Source organism: Columba livia, chromosome 7, assembly GCF_036013475.1.
Source record: "Columba livia isolate bColLiv1 breed racing homer chromosome 7, bColLiv1.pat.W.v2, whole genome shotgun sequence".
Taxonomy (NCBI): Eukaryota; Metazoa; Chordata; class Aves; order Columbiformes; family Columbidae; genus Columba; species Columba livia.
In genome coordinates this window covers 39,403,529-39,423,877 of record NC_088608.1, presented here as the reverse complement: position 1 = coordinate 39,423,877, position 20,349 = coordinate 39,403,529, and the positions used below count along the sequence as shown (strand labels likewise).

General features: G+C 40.1%; 1 protein-coding gene across 1 annotated transcript in view; it reads left to right on the top strand.

The window, feature by feature from the left end:
- Window positions 1–5,424: 5,424 nt before the first annotated feature.
- SATB2 (SATB homeobox 2) overlaps window positions 5,425–20,349 on the top strand; it is a 168,417-nt gene continuing 153,492 nt past the window's right edge. The window contains exons 1-2 of the mRNA XM_065069483.1: window positions 5,425–5,591; window positions 6,140–6,212. Coding sequence (XP_064925555.1) covers window positions 5,554–5,591; window positions 6,140–6,212 — 111 coding nt within the window. The 5' untranslated portion in view covers window positions 5,425–5,553. The remainder of the gene's footprint in view (window positions 5,592–6,139; window positions 6,213–20,349) is intronic.

Here is a 20,349-nt window from a genome sequence, read left to right as displayed (position 1 = left end):
AACTCCTTTGCAGTTGATGTGCAGCTGTGTCTTTCAGTGCAGGCAGAATTTGCCAGGCCTGGCTCCTCATTCTTCCAGGTACAGAACACTTTAAAGGACCGAGTTACCTGTCTCCGTGCTGAACTGCGCACAGAGAAATTCCCAGCGGCTACATGGTGATGAATGGCTGGGTCGTGACTCGTAGTTTTATTAGCTTATTAGTGGCAACAGTTCAAATGAAATTACAGCTATTATGCTCCATTATAAGTACTAAACAATTTACTTCTGCTGAAATTCCTACTGACAGCTCTGCCTGCCAGCATCCATCTTTTGTGTGTGTATGGATATTCAGGAGAGCATAGGGGAGAATAAATTACTCTCTTGGCAATTTACTGAGTTGCATGAAAGTGAGAATAAAAGCTTTTCAGCATGAAAAATAAATCCTTGTTCTTTTTCTGTCAGCTGTGTGGAGAAGCCACTAAAATAACAGGATATGTGATCTTATTTCTGTTTTTTTCATTGCTGAAAAAAATAGGGCGTATAAAGAACTAAGAGCCACTGCTACTGTTTGAAACATCTTTGTCTCTTGTGCTGTTTTTCCTGTGGAAACTGGTTTTGTTTAATCCTGCAGTCTGTCTACCTGTCAGTCCTTCCCAATGGCCTTATTGCCCACTTCACCTGAAGAGTAGGAGTTGTAGAGCAAATCATCTGGGAATACTGGGGAAACTGCTGAATGATTAGCTGAGGATGACTCAAACTAATGCCTCTACTGAAAGAAAATTGGGGAGAATTTCACCTTTGTACAGTGTGATTGAAAGCAGTAGGCTGAAAATTCAGTATGTGTTGGCTCTGCATACCGGAGTCAGCATGTACTGTCTCTGTCCTTGTCCAGTTCACAGAAGGCGTGATGGATGGGAAGGGCAGGAATTACTTCGATAGAAAAGTTGAAGACAAAGGGCACGAGTCCATAAAACAAGTTTAAGTAGTTCTGCTGGTCATGGAACATGTAGTTAAATGACAAAGTTCCTGTGCTTTGTGTTTTGTCAGACAAAGTATATGAGAAACTTGTGGCATAAGGAAGCTGTATGCTGTCTGGTATAAATCAATATAAATTGGGAAATCCTGCCTGGGATTTAAAAGAATGCACAATGGCCCAGGGAAAGGAGTAGGAGAGGATTTTCTCACTTTAAAAAAAATGGACCCAAGCTCAGCTCAACTGCCTCTGAAGTTGGAGGTTTGTCTGGCAGTGAAATCGGGAAATTTTTGGCTTGTGCATGCTCATATCTCAATTTCCCTTCTCTCTTTTCCTTAGAATATTCTGACTTTGTGGGTGGGTACTACAATGTATTCAACATGAGACTAACTTCCACCATGCCTCTTATGAACTTTGCTGCATGCACAAAAATGAGGTCAGAATTTGGCCTCAGACAGTATCTTTGCATCATGGGTTTCTGGAATGTATACCATGTCCTCTGCTCTAGTTTTTCTTTCCAGAATTCTGTTGGTACACTGCTTGTGTGGTACATTACACAAGTAGGGAGAAAATAGGTGCTCAACTTGAAATTAGATCTTTATCAGAGACAAAATTTGTGTAGGTGAAGCACTGCAAAAGCTCAGGACTCTGGTTCATTTGTTTATGGGATGCTGGTATAAAAAGGTGTTATTTGAGTGGAATAAGGTGATATGAAGTAAGGGACAGACTCAGCTGTGGGATTTCCAATGGATAGAGATTCTTCAGTAATATTTTGCCATAGTTACTGACAATGGCAAGTATGCAGCAGGCAACATTTGTGCATTTGCAGCATCAAGCCTCTAAAGGCAATTCTTCATTCCTCTTAATGCAAATCATCCTGTTGCAGTCAGTGCATAGCTTGGGAGACTTCAGCACATGTACTCTAAATACTGTAAAAACAGGTATCTCAAAGAACTGAAATAATTAATTATTCAAAGTATTTAAGCACATGCTTCTGTGCAGATTCATATAGACCCAAAAGGTTGTCTCAATGTTGAGAACCATTGACATTCAGTAGGGCTGGTTTTATATAGCGTTAGCAAATGCTACAGAATGTCTCAGGGAGGAACAAGCAAGGAAACAAAATCATGTTGTTCTACTTTAGCCCCTCGTAATAGGCAGCTCAACTCCACGGCTGGTCAGTGAAAGGATGCACCTCCAGATATTGGGTTAGAGCCAGAGAGCCATTTAGGAGACTGTCCAGCAAAGGGATGCCTCGTGTTGGTTTGGTGTGAACTGCCAGCAACTTCCATTGTAGCCCTTATGGAAATGGAGAAGGCCCAATTCTGTGACCTATTTTTGGAGATGTCTTAGTAAGTTCTTAAACCCGAGTTAATAAATGAATCCGTTAATGCAGCTAGACTCCTCTGCCTGTTTAGTAAAATGAGCAAAAATGGTACCAAGCTATCTTACTGCCTTTAAATAAAACAAGAATTTTCATATACTTTAAAAATATATCCTCTCAGAAACTTAGATTTTATTGAGAATGGCAGTGTTTGGATCCATTTTAAGAAAAGTTATATATGAATAACTTTCTGGGAGAAGAATACATGATTTTCTTCTGCAATGACTGCTTTTAATTTTCTTAATGCACTTTTCACTGTTGTTTTGTCTGAATACATTTTTATTTTTGTTCCTCCAGACAGGATCCTGCCACAAGCATTTTTAAATCAGACATTAATAGTGTAGTTCACAGTTGTTATTGCCAGTGCTCAAACACAAATACTGCATTTGTGTTTGGAGGGAAAAGCAAACATCCGATCTTAATTATGTGCATTTGTGCTTTCTTCTGTGCTTAAACAATCTGCCATAAGGAGTTTCCATCACTAGCAGTTAGCTGTAGGTCCAACTCAGAATCACCAGCTGGATGGTTTGCATTGCTGGGGGTTTTGTCCCATTTTTTGCTTGTTGTTTTTAAATGGCGGAATTGCCAGGAAAACTAGGAGCTTTGCACGATTCCTTTATCCATAAGTGAAAATACCAGGAGAGACTTTGTCGAATGCATTCTCGTGATACGTTTCAAAACCTGAAAAGCCTACGTAGGTCGTTCAGGCTTTGAGTTGCTGGTCAACTGTTGAAAGATGCTGTTGTGATTCATCATTCTCTGGTGGATTGCTAAAATCATGTCATAATTATTCCTTCTTCCATTTTGTAAGGTAGGGGAGGTGCTGGACTTCAGTGTGAGTAAACTCCTATAAAGACATTCATACTTTGCAAAGCACTATCAACAAAAATTCCAAGTATGTTAAAGAAAAGAAAATTCTATTAGTTGTTGTGGAGCTTGGTCAGATTTCATTTGTGGAAACAAGGGTGGAAACAGGGCTCTTATGAGCTAAGTGCCAGGGAGTGCTTGGAGGACATCCAGCAAGGACTCTGGTCAAATCCCTGCTCAGAATAAAGACATATCAGCTACACCTGAGAAGGATTGGGTGCCAAGGAGAGCCCTGGGCCTTCATCAGTAAAGTTGTGGCAAGTAAACCAAGAACGGTGTTACCTGAGATTCCAAGTATTCACAAATTGTACCACTGAACAAAGTAAAATTTCAGCATATTATTTTTGGCTCTATATAAAGCCACTTACACTTTTTTCTCATTTTAAAATCTGGTCTTCTAGCATTTTGGTTTGGATTGGTATTGTAAACAGTTGCAATTGTTTTTAATTATTTTGTAATATATTTAACCGAATATGAATCTGATATAGCTGGCAGTGAATGGCAGAAAATTTAGATTTGATTGACTTGTCCCGCTTTTCATATAGCATTTATTCTCTCATTTAGAAGCTTGATTATAATCTAGAGACTCTTGTTAGTTCTGGCTACAAGGAGTGTTACAAGCAAGATGTTTTCATTTTGTTTGCAGCTGGGAAAGTTTTGTTAAATGAGCTGTTGTGCCGAAGCCATAGAAATAGTTGGGTTTTTTTCTGCAGTGTGACACTGAGTCCAGCAGACTGAATATTAAGATCTTTCTTGAGCAACAAACATTGGTGACTTGGAGAGATAAGTGCTCATTAATTATATTTTAAAGTTTTGGAATCCGTGTTCAAGATTTGTTCTAAATCACAGTGATACATTAATTCATTGTTGATCTTGACCACAGAAAAGTATATACCAATTATTACTGCCCTCTGAAAGGAATTTGGGTAGATACATCTTGTGTTCTATTTTTAAGTAGTGGAAAGAAGTTTAGTATTTATGAAATGAGCTCTTTTGTTTTTGAGCTCTTTGATGCAGAACACTCAACAGGAAGACCAAGAGGCCTGTCTTTGGAAAATGAGTTATTATTTAGGTGTTACTTTATAATATGGATAATGAAGCTGATGTAGGTAGACAAAAGCAGATGAATTAAATACATCTTGTCTGTTTACAATAAATGCCTTTCTCTGTCTGTGCAGAAGACCTTTATTTTTAGCACACTGAAATAAAGGAACTGAAGCGACATCAAACCAAGTTAAACTGAGAGTGTACATATTGGATATTTGTGATGAAGTCAGTTGGAGATGATGAACTTTGAGAAATGAAGATAAACTGAACTTAAATACTAATGGGACAAGGGGAGGCAGTGTCAGTCCAGAACTCTTACCTGATTCAGCTGGGTGCCAATGATAGAGGAAACTAACAAACAATTTAAGGATGCCTGGTTTAGAGCTTTATGTAACCAATTATTGTAAGAAAAACAGGGCCTCATTGAATGCAAAGATAAGTCTTACAGCACCCATCTGTATCCTTGGGGAGATGAGATAATGAAGATTTTCAGTGAAAGGGGGGCACAAATCTGGTTTCAACCGACTTGGCAGTTTGGGTGCCAGCCAATTAAGCATAATGAGCCAAAGGTAAAATGTTCACTGTGACGAAGCTGAAGGAGCCTTCATCCAAAGACCCCTCCTCAAGGCCACCAGGTGGCACCATGCAGGTGCAACAGGGAGGGGTCAAGGATAGGACTGTGGAAATTATTACCTGGGACTCATTTTAATAAGAAGCGGGGAAAGGTCATGAATATGTGTAGGTGTTCCTGGGGTTATTATGAAACACCTTACTGTATTTGAACACACCTCTTATTGTTAGAAGTTGGGCATGAACGGTGGCTTGATCCCCTTTGTGCCCGACATTGAATAAACATGCCTCTTTGCAGCCTTGCGAGTTGTAAAGTGTTATGACTTTATAGGTTGTAAAGTTGTTTCTGCGTGTCATTAGCAGATTGGTTTCTGGCTTTTCCAAACCTATCTTATTTTGTTAATAAATATGAAATAACATGTAGAAGGAAAAGTGAGGTTTTTGTTCTGACAAGTCTGTTTTTCTAATGCTTACAGGTATTGGAGGCACCTCCTGTGTGGGCACACACAGACAAACAGCAGGTGCTACCCGAGGCAGCAGCGCACGGGGGCTGGAGGTCACCATTCCTCACAATGAGAAAACTGAATTAACTTGGGTTGTGGAAATCTTTAAAGATGAGATTACAACACACTGTCTTTGTATGAAGACTGGATATAAGTAATCCAGTATTCTGGAGCATGTTTCTTGTCCATCTGTCCTTGGGCAGCAGAGGTGTGCTGTGAAGAGTTGGCCCATGACCATGGGAAGGTGCTGGAATCGCTCCAGAGCACTGTAAGCATTGCACATCATGTGTGTTACTGAAAGACACTGGGTAATTTTGGAAAAGGGGGAGCAATTTCCGTATTAAAAAAATGTATCTATGTATAATCATGTGTCTTAAACAAATGCATTTTACATCTCAGCATAGAAGAACTTTGTATTGAATTGTTGAAGCACATGAACTTAAATAATCCTAAGAGACTGTGTTTAGGGAAGCACAAATGAGCAGTGTGAATCTGGATTCACTCCATGTTAATGACTGTGCTTAGTTTCAATGGTTTAATTAGGGAATGGTGTCACATATTGCTGTAGAATATTGGATTTATCTGTCCCTATCTCATAATCTTTTGTCTTTAGTAACAAAAAAGAGCATAGTCCTCTTTGGAATGGTTTTGAAGGCATGAGATGAAAATATTATTCAGAGATGGATAAAATTAATATAATTTTAGAAATACTAGCAGTGACATTACCTGACCGGCTCAAGATATATTAGCAAAGAATGTCAGTCAAGAGCATTTACAGTTCCTGTCTCCCAATCTTTCTTTTTACATCTTTTCCAGACCAGTCTACAAAACGGTGCAGTCAACAGAGCTGAAATATTGTGTATATATTTTTCCTACGATGAACCTTCTTGTAAGTAACTTACCTCTTTAGGATTTTTTTGGCTTGTTTTTTTTTAGATGAGAGGAAAAGGAGTGAAGGAGATATATAGTAAGGCAAGTTAAATGTGAAACAATACTTGGACATTTCATATTGATACTTGAGAGGGAAATGGGCATCACCATAAATAAACAAAATGAAAAGTATGTATATTGAAAGAAGATTTTTATTTTTCCTGCTGTGAATAGAATGCCTTGACTAATAATAATTGTGGTTTCACATCTTGGAATTGGGGTCAGTGGCCAGGAAGAGTTGATATAACAGATTTGTAAGAAATGTAGAATTTCCTCTGGCTACCTAAAGCAAGAGTTCACATGTTACACCTACTTCACATATGCTCATTTGATTATTGACTTTGTGGGATGTAAGATGGTCAGCCAGTGCACTAAATTAATGCTTTTGGTAGATATTTTTGATCCTTCTTCTAGAGTTCATGTAGTAATGCTGATTTTTCTGCTGCACGGCGCCTTCAAGTTACTGTTTAAAAATTTCGAATCCTGTATTAATATCTGTAGACCTAGGCCCTGTATGCCCTGAAGTCCTTTCAAAAATCTTATTTGCCTAGAATTACATGTAATAATATGGTTTTGTAGAATCTATGCTGTGTTGCTGTCATTTAGCTATTGCAGGGAATGTTATGCAATGTACTGATGAACAAAAAAATTTGTTGTAAATAATCCTGTGTTGAGTAGTCTTCTAAATTAGAGAGGGATTACAGCAGATCAGACAAACTGGATGCAGTGTTAGCAAGGATACAATGATGCAAATGGCATTTTCTGTTGAAATATCAATATCCAGCAAAGTTAGTGCACCCTGCAGCAGAACCATCGGAATTCATTGATCCAACACATACCGCTCCAGTGTGGTGGTGATGAACCTCATCCAGTTCACAACAATTGATCTTACCTGCTTTAGCACTTTTTCTGCACCTCCTTTTTCTTCCTATCCTGTTACTTGGAATAATTAGGCCAAAATAAGAGATGTTTTCTAAACTGATTTTTGGCTTCCAGTTTGCTGCTTTGTCAGATATAATACAAGTATTTTTGCTAAGTCCTTTCTGTTTAAGTGTAGTTGCTACTCAGGTATTTTCTGCTGGGAACTTGGTTAGTGGCTGTGCAACAAGCTACAAGAAATGAGGGTTTCTTGTGATAAATTTGTAGACTGAGACTTTTGAAGCCTGGGAGCAATCTTGAGTGCTTAACTAGAATGAGTTAAGGAGCTTGATTTCCTATCATTGTTGTCTGGGACACTTTTCATATAGCATGATACGGTTACTCCAAAATTAAGCCATGTAAAAGCATCAGAAATGTTTGAGGATATGGCTGTAAAGTGGATTTAGGTTATGGAATCTCAAGTGAATGGGTTCCAAATTTGTGGAGAGAAGTAAAATCTTCTCAGGACAAATAAACCTCTTAGTGACATGGCACTTTTTTAGAAAAACACTGCCTTTTAATGATGTAGTGCAGCTCCATGTACTTTGGGGGTTTTGTCTCCATGTGTTTAATAGTTTTCACCTGCCAGACAAGCTGCCGCAGATGAACAAAGGCTGATCTGTGCTTTTGGACAGGTTTGCATGGAGTGAGTGAAAAGCAGCGTAATCTGTATGAACAGCTCACAGGGAGACCAAGTGTTGTCAGAGCTCTTACTGCTCAGCTGATCTCTGGAGTTTTATCACTGGAACTTCAAGGGCTGGATGCATTTTGTTTCAGACCTCCTTATTCTAGATGTAAGATACAGGATAGTTGAGTTCTCATAAGAAATTGAATGAAGGTGGGAGCTGGGGAAGATGAGAGGAGCTTTTTTGGTATATTAAATTTGTGATGCATGACTCTTAAATTTCTAATAATACATTTTTGTTCAAGTGCTGGTCCTTTCAGACAGTGCTGGGTTTTCTGAAGCTCTATTTTGTGCATAAAAATTAACCTGTTTGCAGGTCGTATTAGTTTCAGTAATGTTTCAGTTTAATACTTGCAGCATGGATATCTGTATTTGCTACTAACCCAGTCTTGAAAAACTACCCTGACCAGGAGCACAGTTCTTTTCCTGGGATATCCTGAACACTTGAGCTTTTTTAACCTCTTCATAAGAGAAGCAGAGCCCAGCTTTGACACTCCTATTCCCTAGCTGAGTCAAATATACTGTGACTTAAATTAGTTATACCTTGCAGGACAACGCTGACAGCAGAGGTCTTGGAGTTGGTTGTTCAGTACCATACATTGTGTGGTTCTGGGAAGTAAGGGAATGGGTGGGGAATGGGTGGGGAGATGGCCCACTTGACCAGACACTTTGTAGTACAGAATTTAATGCCCCCAATTATTCTTAATGGAAAATATTTTAAAAATTTACGGTAATGAGGGTTTTTTTCTTTTAAAAAAGTCTCCTCTACAATTACAATGAATCCTTTCTTGTGTCTCACTTAAAACTGGAGCCCATCTCACCCCATGGATGTGGGTTTCATATCAGATTTTACATTTAAGAGTAAGCATTTACAATTAGAGAAGCTCAGCAAAGACTCACTGGTGATTTTTTTTTTCTTGATGTTGAACTTTGACTTTTGTTTTGTCCCTTCTCTTTTCATTTACCTTTCCTCGCATTTCACTTGTGTAATTGAATCAACTTCAGTGCCTCCTTAGTTATCTCTGTGCGAATGAGCGTTGGCTCAGAGTTTGGGTTCTTTTAAAGTATGTCAGACTTCACAGAGATCATGAAAATCAGGGTTTGCTCCTTTTCATTTTGCTCATTTGTTGTGTTGGTTTTTTTTCTGGAATTAATTAGCACTGAGTACTTCCCAGGGTGTGCAGGAAGGCAGAGTAGCATGGAACTTCAGTTGCAACACAGGCTGCAATACAAAACCATCGCCTGGTTTGTCAGTCACTTTATAAATGGGTTTATAGAGCAATGTGGAACCCTAATTACTTTCAGCTTCGACATTTTGCAAATCCAGAAAATTGCAGTGTGTTGTTACTATGGAGTTTCAGCATTTCAGGAGCTATTGCTTTTTCCTGGCCGTTAGAGAGCGACAGCTGGGTACCGATTTGTGAATCCAGGGACTTTGCCTTGTCCCTTTTGCTGTCATCTTGCCACCTGGTGGCAACATGGGGAAGGCTGCAGCATGTGAAAAGCAAACAGTTCTGCTTTCAGAGAAAGCCTTTCTTCTGCTTACACTGAGCACAGTGGAGCAAATCCTACCAGTTTCCCAAAAAATCTAGGCGTTTTGTGTCTCCAAGTGAATAATTTTAAACTGCCACGAGAATTTTCAGAGGGTCCAAAGTATTAAGCATTCAGCTTGAAATAAAAGAGCTTTCCTAGCTCGGCTTGATGGTTCTGTGCTCTGTGTTCCAGTGAGCAGAGTCTAACTCTGCTTGTGCTGAACAATAGAACTTATATGCAACTTGCACAAAACCAAAAGACAATATATTAGAAGGAAATATGAAATTTCCTTCTGTCTAACAACTTCATTGTTGTGTTATAGAGTGGTCACATTAAACCTGTTCTGTTACTTTTATTTAAACAGCTCTCACACAGTAGTGGCTGAAACACTGCAAGTTTTGGCAAATTGAAACAGACAACAGCTCTTGGTGTGTTGGATAGGACATGGTGGGTTTACAAAGTTCTTTTCTTTTTAATGGCAGCCACCGTAGTTTTAAGATTCTCATAACTGCTTTGAAGTTACTTCTGAAATACAACCCTCAGTTCTTTAGAATATACTAGTGAATCAGTACCTTCAAAGTTAATTAATAAAAGCTGCTATGGAGTTGAGATGGGAATTCTCCAAGTCTAGGACAAGTATTCCAGAGACTCTGGTGATATTTCTTAAAGTTTGTGATATTTTGTTATTTTGCTTTTTTCCTGAGTTTTCTTATTACAGGATTTTTTTTTTTTTTTTTGTAATTTTTAGCTGCTGTTTAACCAGGCAAATAAGATCTATTCTCAGTTTTTAATAAAGTCTTTGTTGTACTCCTTGGCTGATGCCAGCCTTAACCCTTCCCTAAGCATGCTGTTACAGCAGCAGGTATAGTATATATTTTAATGAATACTAGTATTAAATATATGCTTATTTGATACAAATTAAAAATCCTGATACAGCTTTCCCATATTTTTGTAAGGTTGTGTTCTTTGAAATTTGTAATAAAATGAAATATGTGGTGTAAGCCAAGCAGAACTTATATTTACATATACACATTAAAACAAAAAGCGTATGGGTATACAAACATTCAGACATACCTCCTTCAGTGAAAACTATTCACCATATGCTCAGAAATGCCGCCTTCAGTTAATGCTGTTTTGCTGTTGGTTCTGTTATGATGCTTAATTTTTAATGAAATTAAAATGTAGCTCTTTCTTTATTCTTGGATTGTTTCACATGGAATTCCTCAAGGAACTGTGCAAGGGCAACATTAGGTTTGCATTAGTGTTATTTTTCAGATCATGCACATTATGCAGTCATTGAGAGTTCAAAGCCCATGACAGTTTAAATAAGGTGGCCATTTAAATTGTAGACCTCAGAGCTTTTTTAATGTTTCATGCTTGATTTCTGATTAAGAAGATGCTGGTATAGTTTAAGGTGAGTTATTGACTGGGACGCTGAACTACTTGTGATGAAGTGGCTTCACCGAGGGAACCTGGGCAGTGGGGCTGGTGGGATTCGTGCCAGTTAATCAGTCTGAGGATATGAACTGGAGTCCCCAATTGTGCGCTGAAACCTGGACACTGGCTTTGGGTAATTATTGTCAGAGATAACTGGAGAATATTATCAGATAAACAGGTTTTCTAACAGGTTTTCTGTTTGTCAGCAGTGACTGCCAGAAGGACATCCCTTCTCCCCAGGCATGTAGTCAGGGTGTTAATGGGTTATGTTTGTTTAGGCAAGGTTACGGTGGCTTCTCAAAGTACTGAAAACATCTTCAGCTTGCAAACTCGCTTTGCCATTCACATGCTGCTGAGGCTGCAATGCTGCTGCTCAGAGAGGTGACATGTCCTGAAGGCAGTTCAAGAAGACTGCATCAAGTTTGAGAACTGAAACAAAACATTCTTTGCTTCCTTCTGTATTCGTAAGGTGATTAGTGGTGAATTTTGCTATAAAATTTGTTTAATAGAAAGTCTGCTCAATCTTCTGTGTGGTAGGAAAATAATATCAGTTTTTTCCAGTAATTTACTTTGTATTAGGTACCATTTAGCAGTCACCTATGAAGGGTCCAGGAAACCTGAGTGGGTTGTTCAGTTTCCTATTCCACAGATTTTTCTGTTGAAAGATTATATCTTTTTAGATAAGAGCTCTAATCTCGTTTTCTAATAAGCTGCTGTGCATTAGCTGTAGCCTGGTGTCTTCTATAAAATAAAATATCCTTCATGTTCAGAGTTTTGATTCAGAAATGTTTCTTCTTGTGGAACTGAGAGCCTAAGTGGCTTCCTTGTCCTTTGTCAGCTCTACATCTGTTTGCAATGGGTCAGGCGGCATGTCCTCTGGTTTGCTGGCTGGTCCATACCACCCTATGGACTCTGTCATGTCCACAGACTCCTTTTTGGCTGTGGAAAACTGGCTACACATTGTGCTGTGTTACTGAGCCAGTCAGAAATACCTTTATTATTATTACTGTTATGAATCTCGGGGGCTTGAATTCCTTTTGGAAGGACCCTTTTGTAGGGCCTACAGCTCAGACTGGGGTTCTTGGAGACTAAGCTGTAGAAGTAAAAGTCTGTTTGTGAGATCTGGTGGACCTTTGTAAGGTTAAAAATTACCGATCCTGAATGCAGAGCTCCTGTTTCTAGACATACTTGTGTATTGTTGCTTCTCTGGAGTTTGATTTTAGGTGAAAGCTACTTGCAGTGCATACTTGTAGTGTTTATCTACACATGTTGAGCGTTGTAAATATCAAAGTGATATAAAACCAAATAATCAAGGAACAATTTCAAGAGAACTATATGTATGTTTCTCTAGTAAGGATCAGATGTATAGAATAGGTCTTAGGAGAAATAATGGGCTCCAGCTGGCAACATGCAACTAGTCATCTCAACAAGTTATGGCTTAAAATATTTACCTCACAGGCACCTGCTTTTCTTCTCCTTTTCCAGCATTAACAGTTATGGTGATCAGCACTAACAAGGGGCAATTCAAGCACAGCAGTTTTTGAAGCACAGAAGCTGCGCTTTTCTACCAAAATGAGGAAATGTCCCCATGGCAATGCCAGAGGGAGGAATTCCTTTCCAAAAGTGGCAGTCACTAGCTCCAAAATGGTCCTTGCAGCATGTGGCTTCACTTTGCCAGGTGCATTCCTACTGTCCTTGGAGGGGCTCAGCAGAGCTGATACCACAGTCCTTGTGGTGGAACTAACTGCTCTCCAAATGGGGAATACCCTGTTGGAAGAAAACAGAATATCTAGTTACAGATGTCTTAGTTCCAGCTGTGCCCAAAGTAGCATTGTCTTTTAAAGAAGTATCTCCACTGAACAGTCTTTGTATAAACTTTATTTTTGGGAGGGTCTTAGATACCTGAAGAGCCCTGATAACATTTTCCATCTGAGCACTGTCTATTGTACATGTAGAACATGCTGTATGCATGCATGTTTATACATATAGAGACTTGAATGTGTGTATATATGCACATGCATGCACAGGAAGACACGTAGAAATTGTGTGAGTGTACTTAGGAATCTTCCCAATCTGTTTTCCCAGGCTTTTTCTGGGAAGGAGTGGGAACTGGGTTGGATTCGGAGCCTGATGGTTTGGAGGAGCCATCTGTTGGCTCCAGTCCAGTTTGTAAACGCTTTTGTATTGTTGCTGTGCCAAATGTAAAACATGTGTTAAACAAGCAGCAATCAATGCATTTAATAAAGGCATTCTTATGCATAAACTCTGCAAACTGTTTAGTTTTGAAGCAGAAGACAATGTACCTCTGGTCATCCACTATATCTGTGTTAATCCAAGTGAGAAACCATGTATTCCTCTGTTTATGCCAACTGTGGAGGTGCAGCTGGTGCTGTGCTACGAAGCTAATGGAACTGAGGCATTTTGTGATCCCAGAATGGTGCCATGCCAAATGCTGGGGTGGTTTGCTCACTAGATATCTTTTGTGCATAGATGCAAGGTCCAAGAAACATCTCAAATGTAATAATCTTATGTTCTGAGGTACTAATTTTTAAGTTAAAAAGAACCATTCGGAACTGCTTACAAGTTTACATAATTTGTATTCCAATGATAGAGTTTCTAGAGGGAGCTGGATGTGATACTCTTCTCCCTCCCCCTTCTCGGCACTGTAGGGAGAACATCAATAGCCAGTGCATTGGAAGTGACAATGAATGCTTAATCACTTCCATAGAACTCTTTCATTGACAGGGCAGAGAGAAAAAATACTCCGGGGCTGGGGGCAAAAAGCACATTGATGCAATATTGTTCCTTTTGGAGGTAAGTGCAAATCCTACTTTCCAAAACAAAGGTGTTGGTGGACAACAGGTAGCAGCATCCTTGCCTGTAGCTGTACAGACCCTCTTTCAGCTATCTGCACTTGCGTGTTTGCTCTAGTTGTTCAAAAGGACTTTGGCACTGGACTCAGTTCAAGTCTTAACTGTTTGTAAAAGAAAATAGTGAGGATATCACCAAAGAGTTGAATCTACCAATGCTTTGGCACTGGGTGTTGCTGAGTGCAGGCTATAATCTCGCTGGACTGGACACTGTTGTGATTTCATGTGATTGAGTTTTAGGGCCAGTGCTGTTCCATATATTCAGCAATAATCTGGTTGCAGGCATTCAATGCACCACTAGCACATTTGCTGATGATGCCAGACTGGGGGGTGCTGTTGACTCTCCTGAGGGACAAAAGGCCTTATAGAGGTATCTATTGGAGCACTGAGCTGTGGTTAATGGGGTGGCATTTAGTGTCGTTCTTCTTGATGATTTTCTCACATTACCTGAGCTATATGGAGACAGAAATGAAAACTTGAGGCCCATGTCCCTCCTGACCACTTGTCTGCTTGTTATCCTGGAGCTGTCACCTGCAGCAAAGAGCTGGTTAACTGGGATGAACAGCCGCTGGTGAGACGTGTTGTTCAGCTGTATCCTACTGGACAGCCACTCTGTTTATATGTGATTAGCAAAGCTGTCATGGCTGATTTAATAGTTTTTCTCCTGAAGCTTGTTCTGTTTTCAGTGAATAGAATCAGGTATTCAATGATGTGGAATCCAGGAATGAGTAATTTGGAAGGCAAGTGACGTTGGATTGCTAAAACACCATGGGCCATGCTGTCTCCTTACACCGTGGAAATACGAGGGGGTTTTATGGTGGTGAACTCTATGGGATTAGTTCATCTGCTTGAAAGTAGTCTTAGGATGTTTAGTCTCCTGAGCAGAGCAAGGAGTGAATGGAAATGATACAAATGGTGATTACTCATGCACAGCTGTGCAGAGAAGGGGCTTTGCAAAGTGACAAAGTGCTCACTTGTTCTGCTACCTGCACCTAAAGAAGCCTCAATTTCTGTCACTTTCAGAGGGGCTTATTTAAGATTTTTAAAGGCTATATCAGCAAAATGGATGGTGTACTGACAGTTTGGAAGCACTAATTTACTGAAGATATAAACAAAGGTGAACTTTTTAAAGGCTATAATTTTCAAAGCAAACAATATTATTTCCCAGTTGTCGAGGGTTTAGATTGCGGGGTGACAATCAAACCCTGGCAGATGTATTGTTAACCTCCTCTCCCCCCTTCCCACTCAGGACAGGTGATCAGGAGGAAAAGGACAGAGAGAAGAGAGTTGGAAAAATTAACAATGTTTAAGTAATGCTACTAATAAAAATAGAGAAAATAATACAAAATATACAAAACCAATCTTGAAAGTCCCAGCAACTGCGGAGCTGGCACCTGAAGTCCTGGACTGGACTCCGCAGCCAACCGGAGCTGGATTCAGTCTGTCACTAGGCCTCAGTTCGCAGGGACAACTAGCAAGGTCCTCTCCTAATGTCGGCCATAAGGAAAAGGGAAGAGGGACGAGATCCTCGTGATCTCCTGCTTCTACATGAAGTATTCATGTGAATGGAATGTTACACACAGTTGGTCAGTTTCTTGGTCACTTGTTTCTTGTTGTCCCTCTTGTGAGATGTCCATCCATGCTTATCAATAAGTTTGAATTCCATTGCTATGTTTACCAAAACATGTGTTTGGTTCTCCAGGAAAATGCAGCTGATATGAAGCTTTAGCTGACAGGCAAATTCACTAAAAGAGAAACTTTTTTTTAACAAAACCAGGACACCAGTTCAGGTTATTAAAAAAGGGCACACCTGATCATTCTTCATTACAGTATTTCGTGCCAGTTTTGCGAAGCTGAAGTACTTCCAATATAAAGAATGACTGGTTCTGTGCATTCTGAAGGGTGCTGGACACTGTGGGACTCGCTGTCTGTGTGATGAAGGGGAATTTCCCAAGGTGTGTGAGAGGTGGGAGGAACACAGTGGGAACCTGTCTGCGTTGGCTGGTGTGGGGAGCACACTCAGCACTTACCTCCCCAGTGACCATTTGTTTGCCTTTTTAATTTGAAAACTTTACCTTGTGACCTGCCTCTTTGCCATTCTTCTAGGAAAACTTCAGCAGGCCTGATCCTTGTACAATTGATGCTCCTGCACACAAGTGCTGTAATTGTAAGTGGGTTTGTGAAGTTTAAGGTAATAATTTGGGAAGGGCTGGACTTATAGCTCTCCTTCCATGCGTGTGGGGTATGTGAGGGTTAACAGGGGTCAAGACCTGGGAACTTTTCCTGTGGGTGAGTAAAGCATTCAGCATCTAAGCATTGCTTGGATGAAAGTGGCTTTGGAACTGTCAGAAACAAGTCCCTAAATAAACGTCCTTATAAGTCACTTTGATACACGTTTATTCATGTCTGATATATTATAAATAGTGCAAATTTAATGTCCATCTGGACAGTAGGATTTTGCTAACTGCCACCAGCCCAGCTGCAGAATTCAGTGCTGATGAGCTGTGCAGCTGCTGTGGGCCGTCGGTGCCAAGGAGCACAGTGCTAATCCTCTGCAAATGCTGGGGCTGGAAATGGCTTCTCAGGGAGTGAGACATCAAGCAGGGAAAGCAGAGGCTTGTGTGTGGGCCTGGCCCTTTGTTTGAAGAAGAGAGAAGCCAGCTGAGATCTGATCACCCTTGCTTGCAATGCCCTTCATTCTTGTTGTGTTGTTGTAATGCATGTCATTAACATATTGTCTGTACTTATGTGGCATGTTGTAGTTAGAGCTACATAAATTCATAGAATCTCTATATACCTGTGATTTCTATGTCTCCTTCTGGATGCTTTTGTTATTCACCTTACTTAATCTTCCCTGGCTCGTAGGCTGCTTGTTGGAAGGAAGCAGTAAATGTCCTTCCCTGGAGGGGGCTCCCTGTCCACATCTTCAGACTGTTTTGGCCCCTATGGATTTGGATCTACTTGGCATTCTTAAATACTGGGGATATCCCCCATGTCCTGGGTCAACTGGTCTTTGTTTGTCACTCAGTGTTTTGCTGACCCTCTCCCAACTGTTCAGCAGTTTGGAATGTGTGTCCCTGTGGATCTGACAGTGCTGATGAGGAGCCTGGGGCTGATGCTCTCTAAATTGAAACGCGGAGCTCATAGCAAAGGCGATTGAAATCTGAAAATACAAGGTCTAAACTGGAGATGGATCCAAGATTATTGCAAGTTTTTTTTCATTAAGAGGGTGTTCTTTGCCTTCAGGGAGAGATCCATGCTTTTCGACCATTGCTTGAATTGGCTAATATATTTAGATGACTCCAAACACAAAGCCTGTGCTTTGGACACCCACTCTATATCCAGTATTAGCTATATAAAGCAATGCTCAGCTGCAAAAGGAATATAACCTCCTAATAAAGAGTTCAGCTGGACAAATGCAGTTATCTTTAATTGAAGGCATCTGATAATCAGCCATGTTCTTCAGCTGCCTTAAGGTTCAGGGTAGATTTTAGGTTAATGTGAGCTGAGAAGGCAGGTGTTACTTTGGCTTAATGTGTGTCTGGGGGGGTTCTGCTGCTCTGTTCATGGTGTTCAGCAGCCCTAGCGCTGCACTTGGGAGTTTTCCAGAGCAGGAGGAACAAGCATCTTGTCTCGTTTTATTCTGTTGTCTTCCAGGCCACAGTGTGTGATGTGGTGGGAATTAGTCTTCTCTGCCACAGAAAGTGGCATTGTGCTACCTCAGTGGGGAGATGTACATAGACCTGTATACTTGCCTCTTCATCCAGAAACTGTTTAAAAAGTCCTGAATCTGGGAGGTTGGTATGTTATTAGTGAGTGATTTAGAGTTGTTCTTAATGTCACATTACACTTCATAAAAAGGGTCTGGGGTTTTTTATGAAGGTAAATCATTCTTTTGTGCCATTCATTTTTTTTTCTAAAAGAAAGAAATGTGAATAGTGGTTTTAAGTTGCTTTTTTTGCAAGTGTTCCTACAGGCAAGAGAATTCTACCAGCTGAGGAATCAGCTTGAGCTGCTGAAATTGTTAGTGATGTCCCAAGCATTTCAGTCATTTCTGTGGGAGTGAATCTTTCATTAACTCCCTGCCAGCATAGGTGTGATGCTGCTTGATGTGAGCAGAAAAAAAGGAAGGTGGAAAAGTTTTCTTTAGACAAGGGGAATTACAGTTTCAGATGAGTGTTAGTTTCCTGCAATACTTATTTACCCACCATTGTAACACAAGTGACTCTGAGGAGCCTGAGCCCTCAGAACTGAACTTCCCCAGGTACTTTCAGCTCGGCCCCATTGCCATTAAAATCCATTTTGTGAGAACAGGTGCTGACATCAGCTTGTTACCAGGTAAAGCAAAATGGGTTGGAGACACCCAGTGTGATGATGGGGTGGGTGGTGAAGTCCAGTAATGGATTTTGATGGCCAAAATGTGCCATTATGGCCTCTAATATGCACCCTGAAGGATTTTATTGCAGCTGTAAAATAGGACTTTTAAAATATGAAACGTATTTCTAAGAATTTACAATGAGTCCAAGATTGCTTTTGAAGAAAATACTGCAATGTAAAATAGCTAATTGAGCAATATAAGCCATAAACACCCCAGGGAAACTCTTAAGGGACACTTTTAAAGCCGACTTTAGAAATCTACTGGGCTTTTTTTGGTTGTTTTTAAAGTATTCCTGCCTCTAGCAACACTTCTTTCAGTAGCTGGTGGGCAATGAAGAGGCTGGAAACAGAACTTTGCTTCCATGGAAGGAAGTGATAAATTGCCATTGACTCCCACTGCTGCCATAAATCAGAATGGCCCATTAATCAAAGTGGTGAGTTCTAGAGCTGCTCCAGATCACCTGTTCTTTTCCTCAGCAGAGTGTATTGCAAGAATGAACCAAAGTTGTTAACATGTGCATGTTTTGCAAGTGCTTCAAAGCTGGCTTCACACCTTCTAAAAAATGTTTAATAAAATTGAAAGGAATAAAACCAAAATCAAAGCACCACAAAATTGTAGCATTTTTTGTATGTTACTTCTTAATTACAGTAGGATTTTGAAGTAGATTTAAAACTTATTTAAAACTACTTCTCACTTGTTCTGTTAGCAGTGAATTAACATTTTTTTGAACAAAACGTATTCAGTTTTCATGCAATTGATGAAAAATAACACTTCTAAACAAAGTGATTTTTATAACACTGGAATATGTTGGGCAAAACCATGTTTTGAAAGTGCTGAGCATTGTTGCTCTGTCAGTGGATAATCCCATTCCTCGCAGGGACTTTTGTGACCATGGCTTTCCCTGGTGAAGCAATTATTCTGCCGATGGTTGTGATGGCTCTTAAGGTTGAAACTTGTGACTCCCCCGATTTGTTTTAATTCTCCCTGTCTTTGTGTAGTACAGCAATGCCAGGAAGGTCTCCTGAGATTTCCAAGGCATTTTGGGAGCTAGCATCCCACTGAGATGAATAGAAACTGGGCATCAAACACTGGAGGTGACTTGTGAATCAGAACTGAATTTTAACAGCGGTCTCTCAGCACTCCCGAGAGGTACAAGAGAAGGGATGAAGGAAATAAACGGGGGCTCTGACCCAAGTCTGGTGCCTCTGTAAAGACAGGCTCTGCCAGAACGTGGGGCAAGATTGCAGACACAGCCTCAGTTTTATTACAGAATTACCGATGGGGCAAGGACCTTCAACACATGAATAGTCAGTGCCCTAGGCCAGGTATCAGGTGGCTTTATTATGGCAGTCTGGGTGGTCCCACGTTTAACTCTGTGGATGCAGAAGTGGTGAAACCTCTGTTGCCTTCATTTATTTTTCCTATCAGAGAGCTGAACAAACACCTTCCCTGTCTTTGGCCCATCTCTACTGCTTGGCAGCTCCCTGCTGCAGAATTCCAACAAATAGGATCTTTACATATTTCTGGTGAGACATGATTCACTATTTGCATGTGGACAATACTGTTGTTAGCAGTAAAGCAACTGTGATCATTCCATCTTCTTTATATTTTTTTAATCAGCATAATAAACCCCCAAAAGCAACTCGGTACTGTTTGTTTTTAGTGCCTGTTAACACTGGAATGGACTTCAAATATTGCATCAATTTGCACTATATACCATGATGAAATTATGTCCTGAAGGAAGCTGCTGATGCCTCATCTTAAAATAATATTTAATTAGGAAAAATAGCAAAAATTAGAAGTGATATTTCGTTTTTAGAATGCAGAAGAGTGGCAAGTGCTGAGCTATTTGACTACATTGCTCAAGAACCAATTGTGTGATGTGGGGCATACAGGGGATATAGAAACATTTAACATGATGATAGTTCAGTACTAATAAAATGAGGTGTTGTTGGTTTTTTTTACCCAGAGACTTGCATGAGAATCTCATTTGTCCTTAAGAGTCTAGTTCTCAGAGTAAACTAAATTCATCTTGAAAACGCACATAGAAGGTGCAAAACGAGAAGATTGATAAAGCTGACTTATTACTTTTATGAATCTCTTGATTCAGGGAGCCTGGTTCACAATCTAATTTTTAGTGTCAGTGGAGCAGGACTCCCTGGTGCTTTATATCTTTCTCAAGCTGTACATGCACTGTTAACTCACACCAGACCCTGGAAGGAAAAGATCAGAGAGAAACGAAATGATTTGTCAAAGTGCTGATGCCTGAAGGAGC